At 49.7% G+C, this 25,621-nt stretch overlaps 2 protein-coding genes across 2 annotated transcripts; both read right to left on the reverse strand.

The window, feature by feature from the left end:
- Positions 1–1,502: 1,502 nt before the first annotated feature.
- Positions 1,503–9,443, reverse strand: LOC308041621 (alpha-aspartyl dipeptidase-like; the record flags this gene model as incomplete). Its single annotated transcript, XM_080346412.1, has 8 exons — positions 1,503–1,581; positions 1,966–2,048; positions 4,085–4,144; positions 5,638–5,811; positions 7,204–7,280; positions 7,872–7,946; positions 9,172–9,260; positions 9,343–9,443. 8 exons carry the CDS (start codon positions 9,441–9,443, stop codon positions 1,503–1,505), a joined length of 738 nt encoding a protein of 245 aa, XP_080202538.1.
- Positions 9,444–16,092: 6,649 nt separating this feature from the next.
- Positions 16,093–20,484, reverse strand: LOC308041699 (ubiquitin carboxyl-terminal hydrolase 36-like; the record flags this gene model as incomplete). The annotated part of the gene is made up of 10 exons (XM_080346603.1): positions 16,093–16,594; positions 16,893–16,993; positions 17,295–17,435; positions 17,722–17,833; positions 18,158–18,240; positions 18,424–18,494; positions 18,865–18,932; positions 19,151–19,253; positions 19,548–19,658; positions 19,941–20,484. 10 exons carry the CDS (start codon positions 20,482–20,484, stop codon positions 16,093–16,095), a joined length of 1,836 nt encoding a protein of 611 aa, XP_080202729.1.
- Between the last annotated feature and the right edge of the window lie 5,137 nt (positions 20,485–25,621).

The following is a 25,621-nucleotide window of genomic DNA, read 5'->3' on the forward strand; positions in this document are numbered from 1 at the left end:
CCAAATAGCACACATAAAATAGATGTTGCGCTGCTTTTCGTCAGGAGAGCGTTCCTCCAGTGGTGTATTCTTTTTATTTTCATCTGCTGGGCTGGGAAGTTTGGCAGGAGCTTAGGTCTGTGATTATACTCAGCACAGACACAGTTTTAAAACATGTCTTCTGTCCCAGAAGCATGATTGTCAGTAAAGATTATGGTTTAAAGCTGCTAAGGTGTTTTGAGATTGAAATATAAAACATCCAGCCATATATATCAGAGACCTAACTGAATTTACAGGCCACTTGTTTATTTAGCTTCCTGTCTCAGTCAGTATTTTCCTCTTGGGTGAGCCATATTTTTTGCCTTGAAGTAGTAACTTTTCAACATAAACTTAGTGTTGCACCTGACAGTGCTGCTTTAGTCATATGTAGCTGTGAGCTATTGCTTGAAGAAAGCTACGAGGGGAAAAAAATCATCAAGGAAAACTTGCGATACGTGTTCCGATTCAACCCTTCACAGAAGCAGCTTAATCTAAGATTAGAGAAACGCTGCTCATTAAGATTTGCGTCCCTTCAGTCTGTTTTGGTGGAAGCCGTGATGCTGCTCAGCTTGCTTGATGGATTTTTACTAAAGCTAATGAGAGAGTGGAAACAAAGGCCTTACAGCAGCGGTTAACCATATTTTCTGATAACTCTTACAGATTGTGCAATTATAAATGGATTTTTAAATGCCAAAAAATGCCTTTTTTAAGAGTTAAATGTTAGGTAGTGGGGAGTGTTGTAAATATCTACTTTCAAAATGAGCCTTCAGGCACTGTAATGAACTTGCTGACAGTCTTCTGTGCAATATCTTTTTCCCTTCTGGGTGCTTTAAGAGTATACTATATGTCTTATTTTGTTTCGATCAGTATGTTTTAAGAGTGTGTATATTGGCTAACGATGGATTTTCTTTCTGTACAGCATGGTGGAAGATGTTTCAAAATTTTGCACTTTTCTAGGATTTGCAAGTTTGTAACCTGACAATTTTTAACATGCACACTTTTGTACATAATTAGTATTGTATCTATTTAACATGAGTCTGAAGCAAATAAAAGTAATTGAATGCATAACTTCTCCCTTTATTAACAGCGCAAAAATGAAAACAATGGTGTGGAGTACACTAAAGGAACAATTATTTCATTTGGCAGGTAAAACTGGGCAGCAGGAAGAGCTGACTTGCTATCCAGTCTTGGTTGTGTTGAAATAACTTTCTTCTGGTGGGGAAGTAATCAAAGTGGATACATGGATGTACAGACACTTTCAGACTAAGAATAGCTATGATTACTCAAGTATTGCAATAAAAATTGACTTTTTGCTGGTAGAGGTGTCCAAGACATGCGTTAGGTTGGGGAGAAGAGCCCACTAATGCATATTTATCTTTATTTATGAAGATAAGGTTCTCCACCCACCCTGGAACTAGAAGCATCTCTCTGCTTCCTCCTCATTGCATTCCCATAAAGTGACTTTTGCTGCAGAATATGCAAGGCTACAGATTCTGGAGATTACTGTCAATCAGGAGGAAACTGAAATCTGTTCCAGGCTCATGTTCAGTTGGTTTCTTACCCTTGTAAATGAGACAAAACATGTTGTGAGCTTTAACAGGAGCTAGGACAACTGTGCTTCCATCTGTTATGAGGGATAGAACAAAGCATCCTTATTCAGAACATGCAGAGTTTTGACTCTCTTCCTTGCCTGCATCATGGGAAAGACATATTAGATTTCTTGGTAAACGTTCATATGACTAAAGACATGCGTTCCCGTGTTCTAGAGTTGAACACTTTAGGGCCAAACTGGCATTCCTCTGGCCTTCAAAAAGAGAATGGGAAAGGGAAACAAGGGATTAATTTCTGATGTGAGGAACAGGCAGCGTGGACAAGGAGTCTAACAGAAGTCTCTCTTCCTATCTATCTGAAGGAGGATATCCATTTCAATTCAAATGAAGCATTTACCTCAAAAACAGACGTGCTCCTGTCACTCCTTGCAAGGTGGCTTTGTCTCCTTCCACTAGCAGCATCGCACCTTCCCGCAAGCCCTAATGTAGGTGTAAGCATTTAATGTTATTTTCAAGCTATTTGAAAGGCTAGAATGCTTGTCACAAGCAGTCTTAGTGCAGCTCGCCATGACTACCAACAAGACTTTCTCACTCATTTATTTCTAACAAAGTTGCCAAGACAAATTTAGGTGAGTTATCTTGTTTTAGAAGCTGCTTTTCTTGCTTATTTTTCCCTTTTAAAGAAGGACAAACCATTAAGGAAAGAAGAAAATGTGTTTTTCCAGTTGTTGAGCATTGATAAGGATCATGGCTGAAAACATTGTGACAAAACTAGTTCAGCCAGAAGACACATTCAGAGCAGGGGGAACTGTGATCTACACATCAATGACGAGCTAAGGAGCCACAGATCAGGCCAGTTGACTGACCAGAGATGGAGGATGTGCTGGGGGGCACATAGCCCCATCTCGTTATATGTCCAGCTTGGCAAAAAAAGGCAAAAAGTTGAGACCCTTTAACATGGCCCAGGGCTTGTTGAGGCTTGTTCATCTTTTGCAATCACCACTTCCCCCTGATTTCTGCATGACACAAAAGGGGCAAGCCGTAGACCCTCAGTGTGGCCCAGGACTTGTCCAGACTTGTCCCTCTTTCACAATCACCACTTTCCCCCCCACTCCCCCCAAGACTTTCCTCCACTCTGGGAGCTATAAAAACTCTCCTAAACCAGCATGGTTTGGGGAATACCAGCTCGGCCTTGCCAAGGGAATACCAGTCTACCAGTCTCAGCGAAGGGAATACCAGCTTGGCCTCACCAATACCAGCACGCTGAGGACCCTCACTCTGAACCAGACATCGGAGGACGCTGTGCTCCTGACCCCAGCATCCTCGCCGTGGAACACCAAGGCTGCACATCATCGTACAAGTCCTGTCATCCACACTGTGGGGCCGTAAGAGACTGGATCCCTCACTCTTTTCTTTCTTCCTTTCTCTCTGCTCTTTCCTTCTCTCCTTTTTTCTATACCCCCATTGCTTTGTCTCTCCTTCAGTACTCTCTTTCTCCCTTTCCCTTTTGAACATATAAGGATAACACCATCTTTAAGCTCTGCTGTTGATTTTTGGTTAAATTTCATATTATAGCTACTGATGGTTGCCAGCATATCGCTCGCAGTAGGATTTTCGCTATTAACGTGTTGATAAGTTCTGTTATACTTTTTCCAAGTCATCATTCGCTGTAACCAATATTCCAACAAGAACTTTTACTAAAACTCACAACTGAATTGGACCCTGGAGGTGATTGTCTGTCATTCACTTCACATAACCGCACAGAATTAACCCAGAGTTAACTCACACCTGTTCTCATCTGTTGAGTCAGGGCACGTGTCATGTCTAGAGTTAACTCATCCATCATCCCATCTGTTGGGATGGGACAGTTATTATTTCTTTTTTTTACAACAGTTACAGGGTGTTTCAGAACGACAGACCCCAAAACACCTTGTGTTGTAATTTCAGATTGGGTCCATCTTTTTGAAACACCCTGAACTTGTGCTGCTGCCATTCTTAGATGCACTTTGGGCCAAGCACCAGCCAGCTGGGTTTGTTAGAGCACAAACTTTATACTCCAAGCTGAAGCACAGGGACAGGAAACGCAGAGGTCCCACTTCCCCAGACAGATGTACTGTAATTACTACTGAATGAGCAAATTCAGAACCCACAGAGAATGAAACATCATGTAAAGTTAAGAATATCTGCAAAAAGATTCAGGGGAGGTATCTTACAATCTGCATGCACATCACCCCCAACATACACCATATGACTAGCCAGTGACTGGAAAGATCAGAGCTGCCTAAAATGTGTTTGGCAACAGGACTCCACACATTTAATCAGCAGAATGCATTTCATGTGTTCTAACACATCTTCTGCAAGTAAGCAAAACCCAAGGTTGAAGCTCTTAGCTTTCCATGCCCCAGTTCTGTAAGGCTTGTCAAGCAGGGAAATCTCCACTGCAAGCTAGCAAGAATGCATTTAAAATATTTACTGTGCTACAGCTATGAACTTCCTGACTGGGAACTACTACTCACCAGAACTGGAGGGGTGTTTGGTTCTTCGTGATACTGGCGAATTCTTTCCTCTCTTGTCTCCTGCAATGAGTGTAGATTAGCTGCCCAGGCAGTAAGGTAGGACTTGGAGCCCTCCAAGTAGCATGACACGAAGCAATTTCCTAACATTAAACAAATCAGGCACTTGCCCTCAAGCAGAATGCTTTCGTTAGACTAATGTATTGAAGGTAGTGGCAGGATTTACTTTAATAGATACATATTTTACCCTTCTTCACTAGCAGCAATTGCTGTAGATTGATCAAACAGAACTAACACAATCCCTAGCCTGAAAAGCCTTAAATTTTACCTGCACTCAATTCATCCAGCTCTATTTTTTTTTAATGCTATCTCTTCATTATCACTCTCAGAACAAGAGCCCTGAGGACAGTGGTGGAAGCAAACGCCTGTGATGCCACCTTCGTGAAAGAGGGTAGTGACCCATGGATTTCCACTGATTACATATCTGCTTGGTTTGTCCTCAAGTAGGTAACGCACTGAAGAATTTCCTGCTGTGAACAGCTCTGCCGTGTTTTCTGAGGGTTTGCTGCTGAACTGAGCAACAGTAGTTAAATCAAACCAGAAGGATTTGTTGGTAAGGAAACACAGGAACACAGCAGGGACTTGGTACAGCATAGAGCTTCTAGCCTCCTCCGGGAGAAACAGCAAAAGCCTTTTATAGGGAAAAGACTGCCTGCTCATCTAGTGACAAGCTAAGATAATTAAATGAGTACCTATAACTTAATCTAAATTCTAGAAGCACACCCTGATCCTCCATCTCTTTAGTGTCCCCTAATTCTTAATACTTCCTCTACCCAAGAAGAAATTTGATTATAAGCATTTGGCCTGTTAAAAGACACACCATAGAAACTCTTCCCTGAGGAATTAGCTCCTGGCAGGCTCCTCAATAATCGGCTCCTCCATAGAGTGGAGATGTCAGTCTTTGTACTTGATGGTTCAAGTGTTTTTCTTTCAGCCACACCAGCACACCCGCGTGCTCAGTGATGGACATGACAGGGGGTGCTCTCTGCAGGGACACTGGTGCCTGAGTATTTTCTCACACAACAGGTTTGCATGCAATCTCAAGACCTCCCTGTTCTGATGGGTCCTTCAGATATTTAAGCCTCTTAATGTATGTTTAAGTTATGTCTTCTGAAGCAGCAGGTAAGACAGACTATGGCAGAACTTTCCAGATACACTATGCGTTGCACCTTAACATTTCAAATTTCTCTCTCCCGGCCCTGCCCCAAATTCCACACCAGGTATGAAGCAATAGTATTTCAGACATTGCAAAGTATTGGTGAGAAACACTCTGTTCCACCTCACTAATACTGTTGCCAACTCCTCTTCCCACTCACAGGAAAGCTTTAGGGAGGAGTAAAATGTTACTGCCTCACTGGCATTGCCCCACGCACATTTCCAGCTGCTCTAGAGAGCAGCTGTTAGAGTTATATAGCTTTGTAAGGCCTCACAAATTCGGACTGTTGTTACACCGCTGCACCCTGGTTACTGCATTAGCTCTGGCATGATTTACTTACACCCATGTGAGTGCTCTTCACATCTGGGTCCAGGTAGTGGGCGTTAATATTAAAAGGCACTAAGCCTAGGGCCTGCAGGGAAGGTGGATAAACAATTGGCATGTCATTGGTAGTATTGATGCTGATCGTAGCAACGTTGGTTCCTGCACTGGATCCCACGTAAGGAATCCCATCCTGGAAGACAAAAGCAATGATTAGTATGCAGTATCGCAACTAGGAATTACGTTTTATAGCATCCATCAATCTCAGAGACTCAGCGATCAGATCAGATTTAGTACTTCTAGCTCACTTCACTGCTGACTTCATAAGTGAAAAGCAGACAAACAAGAATTCAGATTTTTGAAGTGGGCAATAGTTTGTATATGTTGTGATTGCTGGAGAATTAGCTATTGAATGTCCTGCACTTGCAGCTCTGTGACCCCATCACAAGAGAGAACTTATAAGGTAGTCAGTGCATATATTAGACTTTGCTATTAAGAGAGGAGAAACTTGTCTACATTGCAGTTAGAGGAAATATCTGAACTAGCTTTTAACTACCTTCTGAGGAGACTGGGCCACCTGAAGCTGAGTACAATGTTGCCACGGCATCAACTTACCGGCACTATGACCGCTGTAGGTATTACTATTATGTACGTAGCACTATGTACATAGTAGTATGTACTATGCTGTACCTGGAAGGATTCCACACAAACATACAAGCGTATGGATAATGCTAAACAATTTGTAAGAATAAGCTACCTAGAGAGAACTGGTGTGAATATAACCAAATACCTATCTAGATTTCACTGGGGGCCCAACATTTTATGGTGTTTCTGCCCACAACAGGCACTGAGCTTCTGTATATTAAGACAGCCTGGCTAACCTTTCTTCTTGGCAGCTGGCCTTTTCAGATACTGCACTTGCATAAATGGGCCTGAAGTCATTTGCTGTTCCACAGTGCTAGAGGAACATCTTTGTTCTCCGCCATGGACGGCATCTTTTTGCTGTGCCTTATGAGATTCACCAGCCAGAACGGGGCTGCTGACCAGAAGGGCTCAGTGGCACTCGTACCTCTCAATTCCAGGTCCAAGAGGTACTCAAGGTAATTATACCACTTTCAACATCAACAGGGCGTTGTCTAGAAGGCAGGTATGGATCCAGCTTTATTGCTGGTTTATTAGCAGACAACCTGCAACTTGAACACATCTGTATCTATTAACAAGATATAAAGTGGATATCTCAAGCTGAAAACCAGAGTTTCTGGACATAGATTAAATTCTTCGTTAGTATTTAAAGTTGATGGGCTTCCTTCTAAGGTGCTGTGCAGCATTGTTGATCCTAAGGTTTTACAGTTCCACATGTGGGAAACTGCTCTAGACAGACAGATTGCTGACCTTCTTTTCAGGCTTCAAGGATTAATGACAGCCTTATTTGGCCACAGATTTCAGTTCATCAGGCTGCATGAGATGGCTCAATATTTGAAGTATATTAAAAATAAATATGTGGAATCAACTCGGATTTGTCTGAACAAGAGCTTGTACATGAGATCCTGCCTTTCAGACTTGGCCCAAACCCTGTAGTTTTTACCTCAAGAACTCTTTTCCTGATCTCCTGTATCAGGCTGTGGTCATACAGAGCTTTCAGGAGACGGAATGTGTTCCCACCTCTTGCAGAAAGGGAGTCCAGCTTATTTAACATGCTTTCATCAACAGTTTTAATTGAAGCCTTTACAAACTAGGCAGACCCAGTGATTTCTATGCTCTGTTCAGGCTATTGTCCTGGTCTGAGCAGCACTGAAACCAGAAGCTTCAGACAAATGGTCACTGAGCAGGCCATGGGCTCATGCCCTGAGTTGTCCTTGGAACACCAACGCTGGCTGTTTGGCAGCAGATACGGTTCTAATACGAGGAGCGTGGCATTGGGACTCTGCTCAGGTTAAGCACAGTGGCCCTGCATCTTCCAGACTTCATAAGGCTCATACAGCTGCTATGATCATGTTTTAAACCCTGAAGTACTGTTCAAATTAATAACTTGAAACTTACTGGAGATGAAGTTCCATTGATATATTTCTCCTGCTTCCCTCCCCACCACTAAATTCAGGGCCTTACTGTTCCCAATTCAAGCACTGTTTTCTGTAGTTTCTAGTAATCACTAGGCCCAGCTTTTTCATTGTTGTCTCTACAGTGCCAGCTCTGAGCAGAACTAATCCAGTGCCCTTTATAAACCCTCATCAGGGAGCAAAAAGTAAAACTTACCAATAAATATTGCTTCAGATTTTCTTACAGCTTCCACTGGATCACAGGATTCATGAATGCTGTCCAGCCCATAACCTTAAATGAAAAAGTATTCACTTTTGCCACTCCAGCTTGGAAGAAGAATGTGGTATGTTCAGACCCCTTCTGCCTTCTCTCCATACCCCACTCAAGACAAAAGTCTCACCAGACAACCAGGGAAACTTTGGAGAACTCTACACCACAAAACTGTATATGTCCTATGTTAGTGCAGGGCTTATGAAGCAAACCTTTGCTTTATGGATACACATGCTCAGTGCCTAAGAGCAGAGCACTTCACTCAGCAGGTGCCACCTGAGGCACAAAGTCCCCCTGAGCATTCCCGGCTCACTAGAAAATGAGAAGGAAAAAGCTGTCAGTGTTCAGCTTGATTCTGAGTCTGTGATGTGCCATCATTGGTCTAGCATTACTACAAATATCTGATCTTTGTCATTTGTTTTTTGGTAACAGTTAAAATGTCTGGCTTTGACAGATTTGCCTTGCTGGGGTTCACTAAGTGCGGGAAGTACCAGGAGAGCCAAAAGTACATGTGACATCTGATAGCAGCAACCTCTGCAAGATAAGGAGCAAGGTGTGCTGCCCAAGGAAGTGAGTACTGCTTATTACTACAGTAACAGGTCCAAAGTTATCCTGAAAGGTGATAGATATTAGACGGAGATGTTGCTGCAGGCTGCTCTGAAAAGATCTTTGCTCGAAGCAAAGCTCAGTTGCTGTTCATCATGGAAATATCTGGCTGGTTGAAATGCATTATAGTCTTCACTTAACCCCAGTAGCTGCACGGCTTGAGCAGAGGTTTAAGATGCATGGGAAGAAACATTCCCTTATGTGACTAAGGAGGATAAAAAGATGCCACTTAGTATTCAGGAACCAAAACTTCCCCCCTGAAGTAGTTACAAAGTGTTTGCAACAAGATTTCTTCCGGAGGCCTCTAAAGCATGGACTTCTAGGCACAAGTCAGCAACCAGCTCCGTGCTGCAGTCCCTCCAGTTACAGCAGAGCCGGCCAAACCCCTCTTCCCCTCTCTGCAGCACCACCCCCGTTCGGAGCCCAGGAAAACGGACTGTGGCAGCGTTGATGCCCAGGGGCGTTCACCACCTCGGCTCCTCTTACAGGAGCGGCTGGCGAGGCCGGTCCCGGGCACGGCCGGAGCGCGACACGGCTGCCCCCGGCACGGCCGGAGCCCGACACGGCCGCTCCCTCGGCAAAGGCGCCGTTTCCGCGCCAGCTGCCCGCGGGACTCTGCGCCGGGGCGCTCCAGCCTTACCCAGGCTTTCAAACTGCTCCCTGGCGGTCCGGGCGTAGGCATCTCGGTCGTGCAGGGCGTAGGGAACGAACAGCACCCGCTTCACCTTCCTGGGAGAAGAGAGGGGAGAGAGCGCTTAGCGCGGCGGGGGAGGGCCCGGGCAGGGTCCCGCAGCCCCTCCGCAGCGCTTACTCGCCCAGGAAGCTCTTGATGTGCTGCTGGCAGTGTCCCAGGTACCCCCCTCCGTGCAGGGTGGAGTCGGACACCAGCAGCGTGCGCCGCGGGCCCCCCATGCCGGCCCGGCCCGCTCCTTCCTGCCCCGCCGCGGTGGGGCCGGGCCGGCGCCCCCGGGAGCGCTTGTTGCGCAGGGCGTTCCCGGCCGCAGGCTGCGGCACACCGCGTGTTCTGCGCGCCCCGCTGAATCCCGCTTACAAAGGCGTTGTCTGCACACCTTGGAGTTTTGCACGTATGCTGCTGTCCAGGGCAAAATCCGGGTGTAAGATCTACATCACAAACCTGAACGTTAAAATTTTTACGCAGGGATCTTTCAACTAGGTCTATAATCATGGTTTAGCCAGTGAGACCAGGCACACACAAATGATTTGCTTCAGGAGCCTTAGTAGGTTTGAGGCCTGAAGACGTGGCTTATCCAGCTTTTGTTTAATGTTTATAAGTTATGCAGCAGTATTGATGTGGAAAATCCAGCTCTCCTGCTGGAGAGCTTAATCTTAAAATCTTAAATTCAAGGAGGTTGATCCGTTTCCTTACCCTCTCTAGGCATCTAGGCAAGCATCAGTTATCCCTGGGCTGGCTCCAGCTGATGAAAAGTAAGTGCTTTCTGTCTTCGTATCGATCAAGTTCAGCATTGGCAGAGGATGCTGCTCATGACCAGACACCCTCTTTGTGTTCCTCAGGGATGGCAACTTGCCAGACATCATTGCCAGCAGCAGTTTGCATGAGTTCCTGGTGAACCTTCATGAAAAATATGGCCCACTGGTCTCTTTCTGGTTTGGAAGGCGTCTTGTTGTCAGCCTTGGCTCCATTGATCTCCTGAAACAACATATCAACCCCAGCCGGTTGTGTAAGTGTTCTTTGCTTTGTTTTTGAGTCCATTTGTTCCTCCTGGCCTTGCTTGGCATCCTATGTCAAAGGAAGCTGGGGCTTCATTCTAAGTAGAAAGAAAATGAGACTTAGTTTGTAGCTGTCATGGTGGGTCAGGTATGTCTTTGGTCCTTCTTATTGGAATTGGGCATCAGTGACCAAGAGTTGCTGCTGTCCAATGGCCATCAAGAAATTAGCATGCTTGTGTCTTTTACCATCTCCCTACAAGCAAATGTTGATGGAAAACGTAATGCTCATTAGTAACTTGAAACTGCAAGGTGAAGATCCTGCAGCCATTTGGCAAACATTTTAAAAACAGCTTGAAATACAATTTAAGAGAAGGAACTTTGCTAAATTAAGTCTGAAAACAGCTGTACTAGATTGTGATAGCTCACTGGTGTGGTTCAGTATGGAGGTTTTTAAAGTAATATTTGAAGTGCTTTAACTTCTGTTTTTCTTTGGTGTGTGGAACTTTGTGCTGAAAGCTTCAAATGATCTTCCAGACTTGGAAGTGATCAGTGGTGCTGGTAGCTGAGTTCGCCATCTTAGTCCTGGGAGGGTATTTGAATTTATGGTGTAAGCCTCTTAGGTGGGTGCTTTTCTTCCTAAGGTGATGCCAGACAATAAGTTAACTCAGTTGACGTTTGGCTTTAACCTCTTGTTTTTCCAGTTTTCATCCTATAAGGTTGAATAAGGTGCTGGTTGCACAGCTCTGACCTGACACTGTAAGCTGTCTATAGGCACAGGCACATATCTCAGCATCGCTTTGTGCTGGGGTCATGACGGGTAAGCTTTTTGTGCAATTGCATGATGGACTCAAAGAAAACGGTGACAATCTGGGGAAGGTGTGGGAGTTAGCAAAGATCAGCAAGACACAGTAGATAGCAATGACACTCCAGAAGGTGGAAACCCACTCTGAAGGAGCTGAATGCACTTGTGTGTCTTTGGGAAATTGAGCAGACAGTCACTTTCTCCACACTCAGAGAAGTGGTGACAAGCACTTGAGCAGGGAAGTTCTCAGAAATGTACTAAATTTTGGAGTACCCAAATACTGGAAAAAAAAACCAAATACAGTGCCTGGACTTAAAATACAGGTAATGAAGTGACCCAGGCAGCTACAGACTAGCCTGGCATCCTGCTGTGCCCAAGGGCTAAACAGGTTTGTTAAGGATGGGAGTAAATAGGAAATGCATGCTGTACTCCTTTGATAATTGGACTTCTAGACAAGGAAAGTGATAGAACTGTGTTTCTGTCAGAATTTCAGTTCAGAATTTGCTTGGACACCGCTTGGATTATCACTGAAGGTGGAGGCAAAGGGATATGAAAAGTGAAAGTGGGAGCAAGGCTGGATTGTGTTGAGAAAGTGAAAGGCTGGGTTGGGGAGGTTAAATACTCCCAGTTAGGTTGGCAGCCTGTCCTGATGGCATCACACTGGGACCCCTTGCCAGCGCAGGGAAGCAGAGTGTCAGAGCAAGGAGACGCGTACCCCTGGGGCTGGGGCAGCAGCAACAGGAAGGGGAGGAACAAGAGCTGGATTGATGGCCTGCAGGATGACATGGCCACGGAAAAAAAGAAAAGAGTGCATGTATTTTCTGTAGAGAGAGGAAAGGATGATGAAACGTGTGATGACATGAGGCTTATTGTAGGCTAACAAAAAATTATAGTCATCATTCTGTTTCTCCTGAGCTACAGATGTGTAGGACATGCTAATTTTACAGCGGACTCTTGACACAGCCTCACAGCTAGTGATTTGAAACTAAGCTGTGTTTGACAACCTTCCCAGTCTTTTGGTGAACCTTAGATTTTCTTCCCATTGTTTTTCGTTTGCACTCTCAACTCAGCCAAGTGATGCTAAATTTCATGAAAAAGCACCAAAAGATGTCAGCTACAAAGATTGTGTTGTAAAATAGGCTCTGGCACATGGGAAGGAAATTAGAGCAGAGTGCTGGAATTTGACTGGCTGCTTTGAATTTCTGGAGGATAGGAGTGCTCCATGTATGGAAGGCTTTCAAATAAGCTACTTTGTGATTTGTGCAAAGATTATGGAAAAAAAAAAAAGGATATAAATAAGCTGGAGCTGTGTAAAATCTTCTATGATGGGGGATGGTTATCAGGCCCTGTATCTCAGCCAATGGGCTGGAACTCCAAAGAAAACCTCCTAGGTGCAGCTGGGTGTTAAAGATTGTGGCAAGTAAATTGGGCAAATATGATAATGCTCCTCCCAGAGAATATCTTCTCCAATTTTAAGGGGCTCGACTCCTCAGGGATTCCAGATAGTTCTAATGAATAGACAGGTTGGAGTGGTAGGACCATTTACTTGTAGCTTTAGGAAAACTGTATCCTACACAGTTATTTCTTATGCAAGGTTTCTGTTTCACTCCGCTATTGAAAATATCTCTTGAATAGCTCACAAAATAGCTGTAGATGTGAGGGAGACAAGTGCTGGCCAGCCTGCTGCAGGGAGCTCTGCTGCTCTTCTTGCTCCCAGTCAGGAGCCCCAGACGTTGGCTGTCTGGAGTATCCACCTCAGATGTGCTGGGGAAGCCCCCTAAATAAGGGAATTTTGTGATGCTTTGGACAAACCAGCCTTTCATTTGCGTGGCTGGCCTAAAACGCTGGTTCCCCAGGGTTTGCTGGGCTGTGTGGTCCCTTCCCCAGCCTGCTGTGACCAGAGGGTCATCCTTTTCCATGCCAAAAAGTAATGTTGCGAATACAAGAAGTAAGAAAACTGAATTCAGTTTGTAAAGGATTGAATTTTCTGGGCCCAGTCTTATATTGATTTCTTTCCCAGCGTGTACCTGGGCAGTCTATTTCCTGACAACCTCCGAAGATGTTCAGCAGAATCTGTACAAGGAGATGGACGGCGTTCTGGGGAAGGGACCAATTACACATGAGAAAATGGAGCAGCTCAGGTGGGTCCTATGGAAGGAACTGCGGAGGAAGGTTGTGTGGGGACAGGGGCTTCGTGTACTGGACCTGGTGCCCAGCCTACACTGGGACAGGATAAGGCATCCCAGAGCTACTCTGTTCTTTTTTCTGGAAGTGATCAAACCACAGCATGACTTGCAGCACAGACAGAATGTGCCGTAGGGCTCCAGACATGGGGACCAAGCTGCTGTCTTCAGGGTGTCTATAAGAAACCCTTTAGGTTCATTGGCAGAGCACAGAATCAGTGCCCAGGCTGCCAGGCCAAAATTTTTTTGCTTCTTGTTTTGTTTGGTTCCTCTCCTGGTTTTCTGAAAGTTATCAGTCATTTTGATGGTTGGATTCATTTTAGACATACCTAGAGAGAAAGCATGGAGTAATCTTCTTTCAAAAGGGCCACAGAACTAGGATGATGGCTGGTCAACAGTGTGCCTTTATTTTTCATGCATCTGTTGGTGCAACTGGGTACGTTTTGTATTTGGACTAATGTCAGAGTTTCAGTAAGGGAGTATTGAGTGTGTGGGTTTCTTGCCCCGTCTTGTATGGGTGAAAGGTTCAGGATAAGGACTAGTGTGTTTATGCTTTTAAGCAGAGTCAGTTTGGTTTAAAATCAGAAAAAAAGTGTGGCGAAGAGAGATTTCAGTAGCCTTCCCTAAAAGCTGATAATGAGATTCAATGCTTCTTGCGAAGATGCTGGGATTCTTGGCCAGAAAAAAGACAATGAAGTGCCTCGGTGTGGCTTGAGAGAACTCCAGGAGCAGACTGTGGCCCCAATGCAGCAGGTGCCACCACAAGGACATGGACAAACTTCTCTCTGGGAGGGTTAAACTGACCAAGTCTTATGGTTGCAGGTACTGTCGGCAAGTCCTGTGTGAGACAGTGCGAACGGCAAAGCTCACTCCCATTGCTGCACAGCTGCAGGAGCTGGAGGGAAGAGTCGACCAACATACCATCCCCAAAGAGGTAGGGCAGTACTGGGAGCACCAGAGCACGTTCCTTTCCTGGAGGGGAATTTGCCGTTTCCTCTTCTTCCTGCAGGGTGGTGAGGCAGGAAGACCATTTCTTCTGACGCTGTTGAACCCGAGCAGCTGCTCTGGCATCTCAAAGTACAGCTTAGCTCGAACTTCGCCCTGTAGTTCCTCTGTGGCAGAGGCTCTGGGAATTCATGGTCTCTTCCTGAGCAGATTTGCTTCGAGTTCTGGGTCCACTGGGGGCAAATAATCTTTTGAAGGGGCTACAGGTTCAGTTGTGCATAAGAGAGCATGATTTCAGGCCTGATCGTATCACCCAAATACTTGCTCTCACTGGGATTCATCTTCATACTTGGCCCTCCCTCCTTGCCATTGTTCACTCTACCCATGCTCTTTTGTTTTGTTTTCATTACATTATTTGAGACAGACTTCTACCCATTTGCAAAAATATCAGGACAAGACAATAGAAACCCTGGCTGTGGATGGTGACTCCAGCATTGCCCTGGGCAGCCTGTTCCAATGCCCCACAGCCCTTTGGGGAAGAAATTGTTCCTAAATCCAACCTCAACCTGCCCTGGCGCAACTTGAGGCCGTTTCCTCTGCTCCTGGCGCTTGTTCCTGGGGAGCAGAGCCCGACCCCCCTGGCTCCAAGCTCCTTTCAGGCAGTTCAGAGCTCAGAAGGTCTCCCCTCAGCTCCTGTTCTCCAGCTGAACCCCCAGGTCCCTCAGCCGCTCCCATCACACTTGTGCTCCAGCTTGGTGAGGCCAAGTCCCAGGTGGCCGGTGAGGGAACAGGTGGGACTGGGAAGGGTGAGAGGATAAGTCATCCATACAATGTCCAGCCTCACTGGACTGCTCTCCTGCCTGTCCAGATGTCTCCAGGAGAACCCCTGGATCAATACCCATTCTAGAATGCTGCTATCACTTCTTGTATACACTGAAAAATGATAGAAAACAACTTGGAAAGAAAAACCCCTCCTTTATGAAATCATGTTTGAAATCTCCACCATGCAGATTCTGACGGAAAGCTCTCCCAGGAGTTGTCCGAATACTAAGGACTCTCTCTCAGCCGTTCCTCTCAGCAGAGCTGTTCCAGCCTCGGATCCTCCCTGTGGCTCCTCTGGCCGCTCCCGCTGTCCCGCCAGCCCCGCCGGTTCCCGAGGGAGCGCTCCAGTTTCTTGCCCGGTGTCCCGGCGGCAGCGCCCTGGCCCCACAGGGACCCAGCGCGGGGCTGGGGCGGGCACAGGAACCGGCAGCAGCAGGTGAGGACATGCATGGTGGTTCCCTCTGCTCTCCTTCCCTGGGGGCTGCCCTGCAGTTATTGACATAAAGAACAACTTGGTGGTCTAAATAAAAGAGGTTGCTGTGAGCTAAGAGGAGAAAACAAAAAGGGGAGCCCAGAGAAAGGGGAGGGGAAAAGACACAGACAGGGAGAGGGAAGTGGGGGAGTCAGAGAAGAATCAGAAGTGTTTTCCCTTAGAAGCAGAAAGGAAAAAAGGAAGGAAACGTTAAGAACAGAACCCCCAGCGCCGTCCCCAGCCCCGGCTGCACAGCAGCGCCCAGAGAGCCGGTGCAGCCGCTGCCTGGGGAGGAGGCGACTCTGCAGCCTCCAGCTGTGGTGTCACCAGCTCCCATCGCCCCCGGGGACACGCTGCCCTGCGAAGGCTGGTGAGGCCGCCCCTCTCCAGGGACTGGCGCAGCCACCCGCCGTCCCGAGCAAGGAGGCAGCAGCCAGCTCTCCAGCCTCTGCAGGGATGGGAGCAAGAGCGGGGGCCTGGCCCGCACCCCGACCCAGAGGGAGGGCAGAGCCCTGGGGCTGACGGGCTCTCCCCGCCCGCCTCCTGCTTAGCAAGGTACCAGCATCAGTCCTGCACTCCTCAACACAAGCCCCGGCTCCGGAGGCACGAGGCACCTACTGAAGTCTCTGGGCAGAAGCTCAGACTCACCTATGTGTCGGAAAGCGCCAGCTTCTTGGCCGGTGGTGGTGACATGGTGCTGCTGGGCTGCGGAGCAGCACTGGCCGACAAGAAGGCTTTCAGCTTTGCCAGCACCAGGCTGGCAGGAGCCCTGCTGCGAGGGTCCCTTCCCGGTGTCCCGGTGTTCTCCCCGCTGCCCCACGGCTCCTGGCCGGGCATGGGCTCCGGCAGCCTGGGGGAGGCGGGCAGGGGCCCGGGCTCCCAGCAGCGCTTCCGAGGAACCTGCGCTTTGGCCCCACTGGTGTGACTCGGGCCGCAAAATCCTGGAGCCGCTCTGGGCGCGGGTGGCGGCCGCGAGGAGAGCGGCTTCTTGGGCCTCTGGGCTGCGTCACCGGGCAACGCTGCAGCCGCGTGTGTGGCTTTCCGGGCCAGCTTGGGTGACGGTGACCCAGAAGGCAGCTTGACACGGCCAGGCAGGCTGGAGGCAGCTTTGGAAACGGGACCCTCTGAGCTCTTCCCAGGGTTGGGGATCCTGGGGAAGGCAGAGAAGGGCACGTGTTAACTGCCAGTGTCTGAGCGACTGCAACACTCTTGTCGTAGCTGCGAGAACCAGGAGCCAGAAGCTCCGAGGAAGTGAGGAGCTCTTGAGCTGCAGTAAAACCACTACAAGGGGCTGGAGCTCTCCCTGCCACCCTCCCCCGAGCCAGCGCACGCACGTGGGCGCTGAGGCTGCCTGGGCCAAGCTCCTTCCCACACCCAGGCACGTGCCCCCAGCCCTGTCCCACATGCTGAGCAAGGGCAGAGGGGCCGGGGACACAGGGCACGCTCACCTGAGGTAGAACAGCACATACGCCTTCTGGTTAAGGACCACCTTGATGTTACTGGGGCGGACCACGTTGTCATTCATTTGGTACCACTGCCCGTCGCTGGCCTGCGGAGGGAGAGAGAACGGGGTCGGGCTGTGTCCAGAGATGCTCCTGGCCTGAGGAGCAGCAGGAACAGGCCTATTGGCAGAGCTCTGCTCCCCAAAACCCCCAAGCGGCCCCGGGCAAGTGAGGGGACTCTGCGAGAGCAGAACTCCACTCTTCCTGTGACGGAGCACAGCCCGTACCCCCCAGTGCTCCACACCACGCACGTCTACTGAGCACCCTCCTGTCTGCGCATTACACGGACCCTCGAGCACCCACCGGCCCCCAGCACAGAGAGGTGCCAAGAGAGCGCCCTGGGCTCACCTTCACGTAGCAGTAGTAGTGTCCTGCGTGGCTGCTGTACCCCGAGTGCACCAGCACCGCGTAGAGCCCGTACATGACCGGATCCCCGCTGGTCTGGGACATGTACGGGCGGATGTTCAGGAGCTCAGGGTAGCCCACGTCCTGCGGAGAGAGGATGTCTCAGAAGTCTGCACAGCAGATGGCAAGAGCGGCTCAGCTGTCCTGTGAGTCCCGTCTCGCGAGGGAGGGGGAACCTGCTCTCCACAGGCAGAGCCCACGGTGAGGAAGATGCCGGGATGAGCCAAACTCCCACCGCAGCGCACAGCTGGGGAAGGGCTGCAGGACTGCGGTAGAGCTCGCACCACGCACAGAACCACCTCCCACCCTGCTCGGGGCAGCAGGGCCTCGGGACAGGACACAGCCCCGCTCTGGGTTGCCGAGCACTCACCTTTGTGATCTTGCCTCCAGTGAAGTCGGCAAAACGCTTCAGAGCAAGTGTGAGAACATTGGGCGCTCGGTGGATGGTGAAGCGTTTGGTTGCCGACACTTTCTTCTTGCATCTGCACAGGGAGAGCTTGAGCTATTCATGCTGTTCCACCACCCAGGTGCTTGTCAGCCCTGGCCAAGCCACAAACCCCCTGGAAATGACCTGCTGGGAGCGGGTACCGCTCCAGGGCACCTGCTCACGGCCAGGTCTGCTGGCTCAGGTCCCCGTCTCAAGAGGAGGGAGATGAGGAGTGACAGGCTTCATCACAGGCTTCACAGCCACGTACCTCACGGTTTAGCGGTGGAGCAGGTAGAGAAGCCCTCCTGTACTGCAGCTGCCCTCCTGCTTCCCACCAGCACACCCGCAGCCCCTTCCCGCCCCAGCCCCGCACACGCACCTGTCACACAGGTAGGCGTTCTCTCCGCCCAGCAGGTCTGGCTTCACAAACAGCTCCAGTTCCTGCTCTACGTTTGCGGCTTGCTGCCAGGACAGAGGAGAGGTCAGGGCCAGGCAGAGGAGGCAGCGCAACAACAGAAGCTGATTCCCTCTTGCCTGCACCGTGCCTGACGCTGGCAGGTTAAACAGCCTCGAGCAGTAGCGGTGCAGCTGCAGGAACATCCCCTGCAGAGCAGAGCGCCTCCCCGCCTGACCCTGCCCCGGTACCGTGATCTCCACCGGCAGGTCCAGACAGGGGTCAAAGTTGTCCGACACTGCTTTGCACATCGAGCACTTCACTGCAAGAGAAAGAGCAGTGAGCACCCCCTGGCACAACGCGGCACCGCCACCCCCAGCACAGCGCAGGCAGCTGCCGTGTTCCCCCTCTCCGCGTTTGGGCTCTGGGATGGCAGCACCAGCACCCTCAGCCTCTACGTGCTGAGACAACAAGTGCTGCTGGACAGCTGGCAACGTGGGTTCCTTTGCTGGTGGCAATGAGCTGGGCACCCGCAGCCAGCAGCTTCGTGACCCACAGATACCAAAAGACTGACCAGCTACAGCTCTGCATAATTTGCACATGCTTGGTGACTTTCCCAAGTTACTGCAAGGCTCTTGGGGAAACAGCAGCCCTGAGAGTCACAGGCCCAGGCCCTGGCAGCCAGCACTCACCACGGGACCGCAGGTGACCGCCAAAGATCTGGTGGATCAGGGTGGTGGCTTGGGTCTGGCGATCCAACCTAGAGACGGCAGCTCGGATCACACAGCGTCCGGCCCAAGAGCTGCCCCCAAGGGCCAGCGCTGTGTCCTCAGGATCCAAACCCAGCGCAGTCACAGGATTTGGGGACAGAACCGCAGCTGTGCTGGGGTGGAGGCGTCAGGAGAAGGCAGACAGCAGCCCAGCAGACAAGGGGACCAGCAGACAAGGGCAGTGACGGCCACCAGAGGCCCCACGTACTCTGTGCAGTCGGGCAGGCAGGCCTTCTGCATGGCATCGATGGTGAAACGGAGGAACTCGTGCGCGTCCTCTTGCCTGCCCCAGCGGATGTGCGGGGCGATCTCTGCAGGAGAGGGAGGAATCAGCCGCAGCACGTGTTGCAACAGAGGCAGGTCCTCCCGCTCTCCCTCGGGGCAGGGACTACGGGATGTGAGCTCCCTTGGCCCAAACCAGACGTCAGACTCATGTCGGCCATGGGGGAAGCCCCACAAGGCCCATGAAGGCCCTGGCAGGCTCAGTGAGTTGTCTCAGAAGAACCTCTGCCAAGACCTGCCCTGGTCTCAAAGGTTCTGCTCCTGCAATAGTCTCTGCCCTCCCGCACGGCTACAGGAGGGGACGCGAGGGCAGCCATCCTTACTCTTGAGGTGTCGGACAAAGGACACTGGCTTTATCACGCTGCCGCTGTTCGCGAACGCCTGCGTGACGTGGTTCTGCATGACGCATGTCATGCAGAATCCGCTTTGGTGACCTGGGGTGGGAGAGGAGAAGACAGAACGTTGAGGACAAACCCATCTTAGTCCTGGCTGTGTGCAGCACAGACAAAGCCTCTCAGACGCAGGGTGCAGAGCTCGGAACACTGCTACGGCCAGGAAAAGTGGATGCTCCCCTATGCAGGAATGTCCTCTCCACGGAGACACGGGCAGGAGGGAGCAGAGAAGGCGCATCCGGCAGCCGCACAGCCCCGGGCAGAGCCGTGCGCAGGGTGCTGAGCGCAGCCCCGGGACAGGCGGGCGCTCCCCTCCCCACTCACAGGTGCGGCTGTGCTCCTTGGACAGCAGGTAGTTGGCGAGCGGTGGCGTGTAGGTGAGGCACTGCAGGGTGGCGTTGAGGAAACAGGTGTTTCCCAGATTGAGCAGCCCGGCGCCGATGCGCTGGACACGCTGCCACTGCATGGCGAGGCGCCCTGCAGGGAACAGCCCCTTCTGGGGCGCAGGGACGCCGTCCCCGTGGCGCCCCGGGGTCCGGTCGCTGCCTGCGGGGAGAGAGAGGCGGGTGAGCCGCGGGCTGCGCAGCGCAGGGAGAGCCCCCGGCCCTCTGCACCCACCCTGCTGGCCCGGCTGTCCCTCCTCAGCGCCGCGAGGGTGCTCGGCGGGCTCGGTGCGGGGGCTGAGCAGCAGGTACTTGGCCCGCAGCAGCTCCGGCTGGCTGGAGAAGCCGTGGCTGGCGGGCTGGAACTCGATCTTGTGCCGCAGCACCTTCTTGGCCGAGGTGCTCAGCAGCCGGCCCAGCGCCCCGGCCTCGCCCGCGTCCCGCCGCGCATTCAGCAGCGCCCTCTGCTTCGCCGTGCCCGCCATGGCGTGTCACCGCACGTGCCGCCGCCTCAAGGTCGCGCCGGTCTCTCAGTGTCTCCCTCTGCGCCACCACACGCGCTTCCCGCGCCTCCTCCTCAAGTCCCGCCCTTCGCTGCGGTCGCTCGCGCTCGGCTCGGCCCACGGACTCCTCCCCTCGCCCTCGCCGTGCGCTCCGCTCCGCGTCCAGAACAGGACTGAGCTGCGCCTGCGCGTCCCCGGCAACGCCGGGGACGGAACCTGCCGGGGGCGGGGCTGCTTGTGACGCCATCGCGCTCCGGCCACGCCCCAGAACCCCTAAATGGTCACACACTGTAGTTCCAGTGCAGGGAACCTGGACACAGTGGTGGGTTTGGCCAACAAAAGCCTCTGCAAGTCTTACGAGGCCAAGACGCAAGGTCTAGTCCAGTCCGAACTGGTCCAAGGGCCACCGCATGAGTTATCTCACGCTTAATTTGTTCAAAGGTTTGTCGTTGTTCAGGGCCCCACTCAAATTGGTTCTTTTTTCGAGTCACTCGATAGAGAGGGCTCACAATCTGGCTGTAGTCAGGAATATGCATTCTCCAAAAACCTACAACGCCCAAGAAAGTCTGTGTCTCCTTTTTATTAGTAGGTGGAGACATTGCAGCAATTTTGTTGATCACATCCATTGGGATCTGACGACGGCCATCTTGCCATTTTATTCCTAAAAACTGGATCTCTCGTGCAGGTCCCTTGACCTTGCTTCGTTTTATGGCAAAACCAGCATCCAAAAGAATCTGAATTATTCTCTCACCTTTCTTGAAGACATCTTTCGCTGTGTTGCCACATACGATGATGTCATCAATATACTGCAAGTGTTCTGGAGCTTTACCTTGCTCCAGCGTGGTCTGGATCAGTCCATGGCAGATGGTAGGACTGTGTTTCCACCCCTGGGGCAAGCGATTCCACGCGTACTGGATGCCTCTCCAGGTGAAAGCAAACTGCGGCCTGCACTCTGCTGCTACAGGAATAGAGAAAAATGCATTAGCAATGTCAGTTGTAGCATACCACTTAGCTACCTTTGACTCCAGTTCAAATTGCAGTTCTAGCATGTCAGGCACAGCAGCACTCAGTGGTGGCGAAACTTCATTCAGGCCACGATAGTCCACGGTTAGTCTCCACTCACCACTAGACTTACGCACTGGCCAGATTGGGCTGTTAAAAGGTGAGCGAGTCTTACTGATCACACCCTGGCTTTCCAATTGACGGATCAACTTCTGGATAGGAATCAAAGAGTCTCGATTGGTGCGATATTGCCGGCGATGCACTGTCGTGGTAGCAGTTGGCACCTGCTGATCGTCAACCATCAGCAGTCCTACAACAGAAGGATCATCTGAAAGACCAGGCAAATCAGACAGCTGTTCAGTTTTCTCAGTGTCCACAGCTGCTATAGCAAATGCCCACCTATACCCTTTTGGGTCCTTAAAATACCCTCTCTTGAGGTAGTCTATGCCAAGGATGCATGCATGGAGCATCTGGACCAGTCACAATGGGATGCTTTTGCCAGTTTTTTCCAGTTAGACTCATTTCAGCCTCTACAACAGTCAGTTCCTGGGATCCCCCAGTCACTCCAACAATATTGATGGATTGCGTTCCTTTATAATTAGAAGGAATTCTTGTGTACTGTGCACCAGTGTCCACTAAAGCTTTGTACTCCTGGGGGTGTGTTGTACCAGGCCATCGTATTTGTACAGTCCAATAAACTCTGTTATCCCTTTCCTCCACCTGGTTGGAGTCAGGGCACCTCTAATTTCTGGTTTGCACAGTCTCTGGGTGTGAATTAGAGGTTCCTTCAAGAGCATCAGAATCCCTTCTGCTCCTTTTGTAAGCTGGAGCAGCCACCTTCCTAGGAGGTTTTCCTTTGATCTCACGTACTCGTTCTTGAAGTTCTGAGGTAGGTCTTCCATGCCACTTATTCATGTTTTCTCCCTGCTCATGTAGGAAGAACCACAGTGAACCTCTTTTTGTGGGCTGCCTGTGTCCTCTCTCTTGAGATTGGAAACGCCTTTTCCTAATAGTTGAAACATAGGTTTGTGCAGGTCGTGAATGGTACGTGTCTTCTCTGAGTTCTTTGATTTCTTGCAATAGCTTTTCAAACCGGTCATCAGATTCTTCACACAGTTTCTCCACAGCAGAGACACAAGCCCGTAGAGAACCAGCAAGGCTGTCCTCAAAGTCACGGAGCTGCTCAATCACTTCAGTAATATCTTGTCCACCTCTAGATGACCAGAGCATTCCTGCCAATGACTTGGCATATGCAGGTGATGCACTTTGTACAAATCTGCGCCACAGAGGTCGTGAACAATTTACTCTATCTGGGTCTGTTCCCTCTTGGCTGTTTGGTCCAAAATAGATGATCTCTCGCACAGCTAATTCTCTCAGGAACTGAATACCTTTCTTCATAGTATTCCATTTCCCTAACTTGGATATACAATCTTCCTTGTAGGGAAATCTTACTTTCATAGCTGCCAGGAGTCGGGTCCAGAGAGTAGTGGCATTAGATTCTCTTGAAATTGCCTTATCAGTGGTGGAATCTTTTGACAGAGATCCCAGCTGCCTGGCTTCACCACCTTCCAATTCAATTGTTTCTGCCCCATTGTCCCAGCATCGGAGCAGCCAGGTTAAGATATTCTCGCCTTCACGATGACTAAAGTCTTTTCGCAGATCTCTCAGCTCACCTGGAGAAAAGGTCACTTCATCTCCTCTCTGTCCTAATGGTGCCCCTTGGGTTGATGTTGGCCCTGTGCCATCATCTGCTGCACGAGTTGTCTTTCTAGTGACTTTCTTACAACCAGGAACTGATGCTGATATGGGTTTACCATCATTTGATTCATTTCCAGAGTCTGAAAGACTGTCACAGTGATCGCTATGGTTACAGCGGCAACAGTGCCCAGTGTGTGAAGAAGGCGGGGCTGCCTTTAAGGCTGCAGAATTAATGTTATCAGAAGCGACCTTGGCAGAGGAACTCTGCGGAGGAGCTGTAGCTTCAGCCTGCGAAGGCGCCGTTGGGGGGGCAGCAGCTGCAGTGGCAGCTTTCGCTGTTTTGCTCTTTCTCGAGCGGCCAGGAGTGCTTTTTACTAAAGCTTCCGAAGATGCACCGCAAATCTCAGGACTAAAAAGAGACGCAAACCTCCTGTTGAACGCCATTTCTCTTAACAGAAGCACAAACTGACACACATTCAGCAAACCAGATAACACCATCACAGTTCTATCAAAACTCCAAGGATATTCAAAGCTCTCTAAAACATTTGTGAACTGTCCTAGCGAAAAAACAAAAGTATTGTTAGTCAGCCTTTCTAAAGGTTCGCTTGACCAATTAGCAAATACAGAGCCGTACTGCTCTTTAATCTCTCCTGGAGGCTTTTCAAGGTAAAGCAGAAGCGAGAAGAAATTCATTAGCGGCTGCAGTATAACGAAATAAACCAGTGACAAACCACACAGTATCATCATGACCATTGTCCAGTTCCTTGTTGTTATATAATGAATACTTCGATTTAAAAAGAAGGCCCAACACAGATATGGAATCAGTGAGCACAATGCAGAAAATAACTGGTACAACTTAAGCCATAACATCTTTAAATCAATGTAATTCACTTTGCCTTAATACCACTAAATAATGTCCAAAGCAAACAGACGCGCGAGTATCACAACTCTATGAGTTGACACCGTGCCAAGAAAATTGAAAGGTAAGTCAGAGCAGTAGAAAAGCCAAAAATCTCCAGATTTACCCCTTTCTCGAGCCCCACGTTGGGCGCCAATTATCTGTCGAGGGTTAAGATTGCGGGGTGACAATAAAACCCTGGCAGATGTATTGTTAACCCCCTCTTCCCCCCCACTACCGCCTTTTGCCCCTCCCTCTCCCCTCTTTCCACTAAGGAGAGGCGATTGGGAGGAAAAGAAGAACAGAGAGAAGAGAGTTGGAAAAAATTAAAGATGTTTTACTAATGCTACTAATAAGAATAGAGAAAATAATACAGAATATACAAAACCAATCTTGAAAGTCTCAGCAACTGCAGAGCCGGCACCCAAAGTCCTGGATTAGACTCCACAGCCAACCAGAGCTGGATTCAGTCTCTCACTAGGCCTCAGTTCGCAGGGACGACTAGCAAGGTCCTCTCCTAATGTCGGCCATAAGAACAAGAGAAAAAAGGGACGAGATCCTCGTGATCTCCCATTTTATATGAAGTATTCACGTGAATGGAATGTTATACACAGTTGGTCAGTTGTTTCTCGTCGCCCCTCTCGCGAGATGTCCATCCATGCTTATCAATAAGTTTACATTCCATTGCTAGGTTTACCAAAACATGTGTCTGGTTCTCCAGGAAAATGCAGTTAATATGAAGGCTTTAGCTGACAGGCAAAATTCACTGAAAGAGAAACTTGTTTTTAACAATACCAGGACAACGCAGTAAACACATTTTCAGTACCCCTCTGCAAGGGCAATACTGTGGACCAGTTCTTCTGTGAAATCCCCCAGATCCTCAAGCTCTCCTGCTCACTCTCCTATCTCAGGGAAGCTGGGTTTGTCATGTTTAATGCTTCTGTATTTTTGTGGTGTTTTCTATTCATCATACTGTCCTATGTGCAGATCTTCAGGGCTGTGCTGAGGATCCCCTCTGAGCAGGGACGGCACAAAGCCTTTTCCACGTGCCTCCCTCACCTGGCCGTGGTCTCCCTGTTTACCAGTACAGGTTCCTTTGCCTACCTGAAGCCCCCTTCCATCTCCTCTCCTTCCCTGGACCTGCTGGTGGCAGTTCTGTACTCAGTGGTGCCTCCAGCAGTGAACCCCTTGATCTACAGCATGAGGAACCAGGAGCTCAAGGGGTCTATCAGGAAAGTTCTTGCAGATGTGGTTCTCAGTGGTAGTAAATTTTCCATCACTCTTCACGGATGACTCCCACAGTGCCCCACTGAAGGCTTGTCCTTTGTTTGGTGTTTTCTATTTTCTTAATAATTATCTTTAGAGTTATTAGTTTTTATTATTTTCCAACATAGATGTTTGAATCCATCATACTTCTCTTGACGTACGAACCTACTCTGTCTAACTGATATAAAAGTGTGCCTCTCATTGGGCAGAGCTGACACTCTCACAGCATCTCTGAAATAAAACGGACTCACTCAT

This window comes from Nesoenas mayeri, assembly GCF_963082525.1.
Source record: "Nesoenas mayeri genome assembly, chromosome: 6".
Taxonomy (NCBI): Eukaryota; Metazoa; Chordata; class Aves; order Columbiformes; family Columbidae; genus Nesoenas; species Nesoenas mayeri.